At 30.6% G+C, this 2,927-nt stretch overlaps 1 protein-coding gene across 1 annotated transcript in view; it reads right to left on the reverse strand.

Annotated features, from left to right (window-relative positions):
• The window catches only part of LOC106683708 (general odorant-binding protein 68), a 35,447-nt gene extending 33,420 nt beyond the window's left edge, over positions 1-2,027 (reverse strand). Inside the window, exon 1 of the mRNA XM_067046755.1 lies at positions 1,919-2,027. Coding sequence (XP_066902856.1) covers positions 1,919-1,978 — 60 coding nt within the window. The 5' untranslated portion in view covers positions 1,979-2,027. The remainder of the gene's footprint in view (positions 1-1,918) is intronic.
• Positions 2,028-2,927: the final 900 nt, after the last annotated feature.

Raw genomic sequence — 2,927 nt, forward strand, 5'->3', positions numbered from 1 at the left:
AAAAAAAAAATCAATATTTAAGGTATGACCAAAGATATCAGTATGTAGTTAAGGAAATACAATAATTAATATAAAAAAAAATTATAGGTTGTCTCCTTGAAAATGGCCTGAGGGCCGAAACGTTGGAGAGTTTTTTGAGAGTAATATGAATCAAAATTTTGTATGTTAATAATGAAATAAACCACTCTCAAACAATCATATAATAAATCATTAATCTAAAAACTAACGTTAAAATTGTGTCTGTTGTACTGCACAGCAAAAAATACTCTTGGATGGGATATTTGCAGTATTTATCTTAAAAATTGTTTCGAAATATCGGCTTTTTTTCGGAATTCCTAAATCTATAATTCTTGGATTATTTTTTAAAGATGGTTTGAGGTTTTTAGTAAAATTTTCAGACACATCACAATTTCGGATCGATGTTTTTTACAAGTAAATACATATATAAAATATGAATAATATTGTACAAGGGGAATGGGTAGCTCATTGGTAAGGCAATGGAGTTCTGCCTTTTCAAACAGATAATTATAGCGAGTAAGTTGGTCGATGCACGACTTGTCACAATCTCACAAGAGGAGATCATAATTCAAAAAGAAAAGGCAATCCTTCCCCACCGGACCCGCCCTGCTAATGCGAAAATTTTATTTTACGATTTTTTTGAAAAAATTTGTATTTAAGCGTTTCATGAGGTCCTAAAAACGAATATCAACTTTGTTTCACTCCAAAAAAACTTTCTTAGGTCAGTCGGCTTCAATTTTTTCAATATTTTGAAAATTATGAGGTACAGAGAGAGTTTTTATTTAAAAATTGTTTATATATTAGGAATTATATACATGAAAATACCTTCGATAATAATAATAATAATTGCAATAAATAATAAAAAAAAATCACCTAAATCGGACCCCTATTAACGATGATACAGTGAAATTAGTTATTGTCAAATACGTAACTATAGTAACCGTCATATAACATCATCTAGAGGAGAGAAATACTTTATTCATTCATGCTGGCCAAATACATCGGGTTGCTACAATACACAGCATACTGATCAATATGTGATCGGACATATATAAATTACATATTTTTACATGATATAATAAAATAGAAAGAAAACATTTTTTTTTCCCCACAATTTTCTCTTACAATCAATTTCAGTCTACACACTAAATACAAATATTTCAATTTATTCCTTTTTTTCTTTCCCTTTTTGTCCATTCCATTTCACAATTTTTATTTCATTTGATCGATAAATTAACTCTCCCGAATCCCCCCCCCTCAGATCCTCCCCAGTGACCCGCTAAACAAATTCACTATTAGACAGCGATGTGAGATCAAACCAGAGAAATACTAGTCACAGCAGTAGATCAGTTTACAGTAAAACAAACAAATAAATACATTTTACCAAAACAAAACTAATATATAGATTTAAAGGAAAATATAATAAAAAGTTGGTTAAGAGAAATATAAGTATATATTCATTGGATATATAAGTAAAATAAAAATAAGAATACTAATAAAATAATTTAATGAATAAATAAGTCAAAACACACAAATCGACAGGTCCACCTACTAAAATAAATAAATAAAAAGGAATGGTGCAATGGAGCTCAAAGATGCTGAAAACAAATGACATAACATGTATTGGTTCAATTTATGTTACCGAATCAAAATAATAAAGTATATGCATATGTTATATTCAACTTAATACAATAATATAAATAAAACCACCAAATGTGTTCATTAAATCTATATACATCTCAGACATAGCAATTGCGAAGTATTCTCGGATCAGCTAGTATATTATAAATCTTTTTTTTATATTACACACTTGCTGGGAATTAATTTTGATGATAGTGTTGATGATATTTGTATATTTTATTAATTTTATAATTTTATTAATTATAATTATAAAATTTACCTGAGCCCCAAGGCCACACAGGAGCACGATGGCACAGATCTGGCTGGAGAACCGCTTCATGATATCTGAATGTCACTTGTCCTAAGCCGGGTTCTATATATACCTTGGTGGCAGCTTGTGGTGGAGGGGGGGGCTTGTAACAAGATAGTGCCATTTGGTCTTCAGGTCTGTACAAGAGAAGGCTATAAGGAAGCATTAATAATAATTGACATATCTTTCCAAGAGTTTGCTGTGTTCGTGGCAGCTGGACATTTGACAAGCAGCTGTTGTGGACATTTGGTTGGACATGCAAAACGGCGAAAGTTAACTTCACCTTGAGCTTTACGTGAATACAAGATCAACTTACCTGACCAGTATCCTCGTTTCAGAATATACAAATGGAAATTAATATTTTTATAATTTTTTTTTTTTAATGGTTTTTGTATATCATTATTTTTATTTGTTTACATTGGAAAAAAAGATCTAAATACAGTTCAATTTATATCATTATGATAATACTTAAAAAATTGAAGATGACACGTATTTTCTGCTTCTAGTACAAGAACCTAAGATGAGAAAAAAGTTAAAACTTAAATATAAACTATGTATAATTACTAGTCATAATTGATGAGTCTGCCAAGTATAGGTAGGGGGAATAAAAACAGGCGGCTATATCCCGCAGAGATATAGCTTTTTTTTATTTTATGTGATTTACAACTGTACAAATAATAAATACAATAAGTAAATATGTTGTATGTTTCATATACACTTGAAAATCTAGGGAAGGAACCACCCATTAGTGGTACGTCAAGCATTAATTTAAATGAGAAGGTCCCGTGGCCATCTTCTTTTCAGACGCCTCGGAGGGTTATCAGGGATTGTTAAGGATGAAAGATTAAGAATTAATGGGTTAGGAGTTTGAAATGAAAAGACGCATATCTGTTTTGGGTCAAATCTGGGCCAAACGAATGGGATGTTAAGGTCTTTGTGAACGAGTTTATTTGTCCAAATTGGTCTGATTATCGTAGTG

Source organism: Halyomorpha halys, unplaced genomic scaffold, assembly GCF_000696795.3.
Source record: "Halyomorpha halys isolate HHAL.00 unplaced genomic scaffold, Hhal_1.1 Scaffold506.1, whole genome shotgun sequence".
Taxonomy (NCBI): domain Eukaryota; kingdom Metazoa; phylum Arthropoda; class Insecta; order Hemiptera; family Pentatomidae; genus Halyomorpha; species Halyomorpha halys.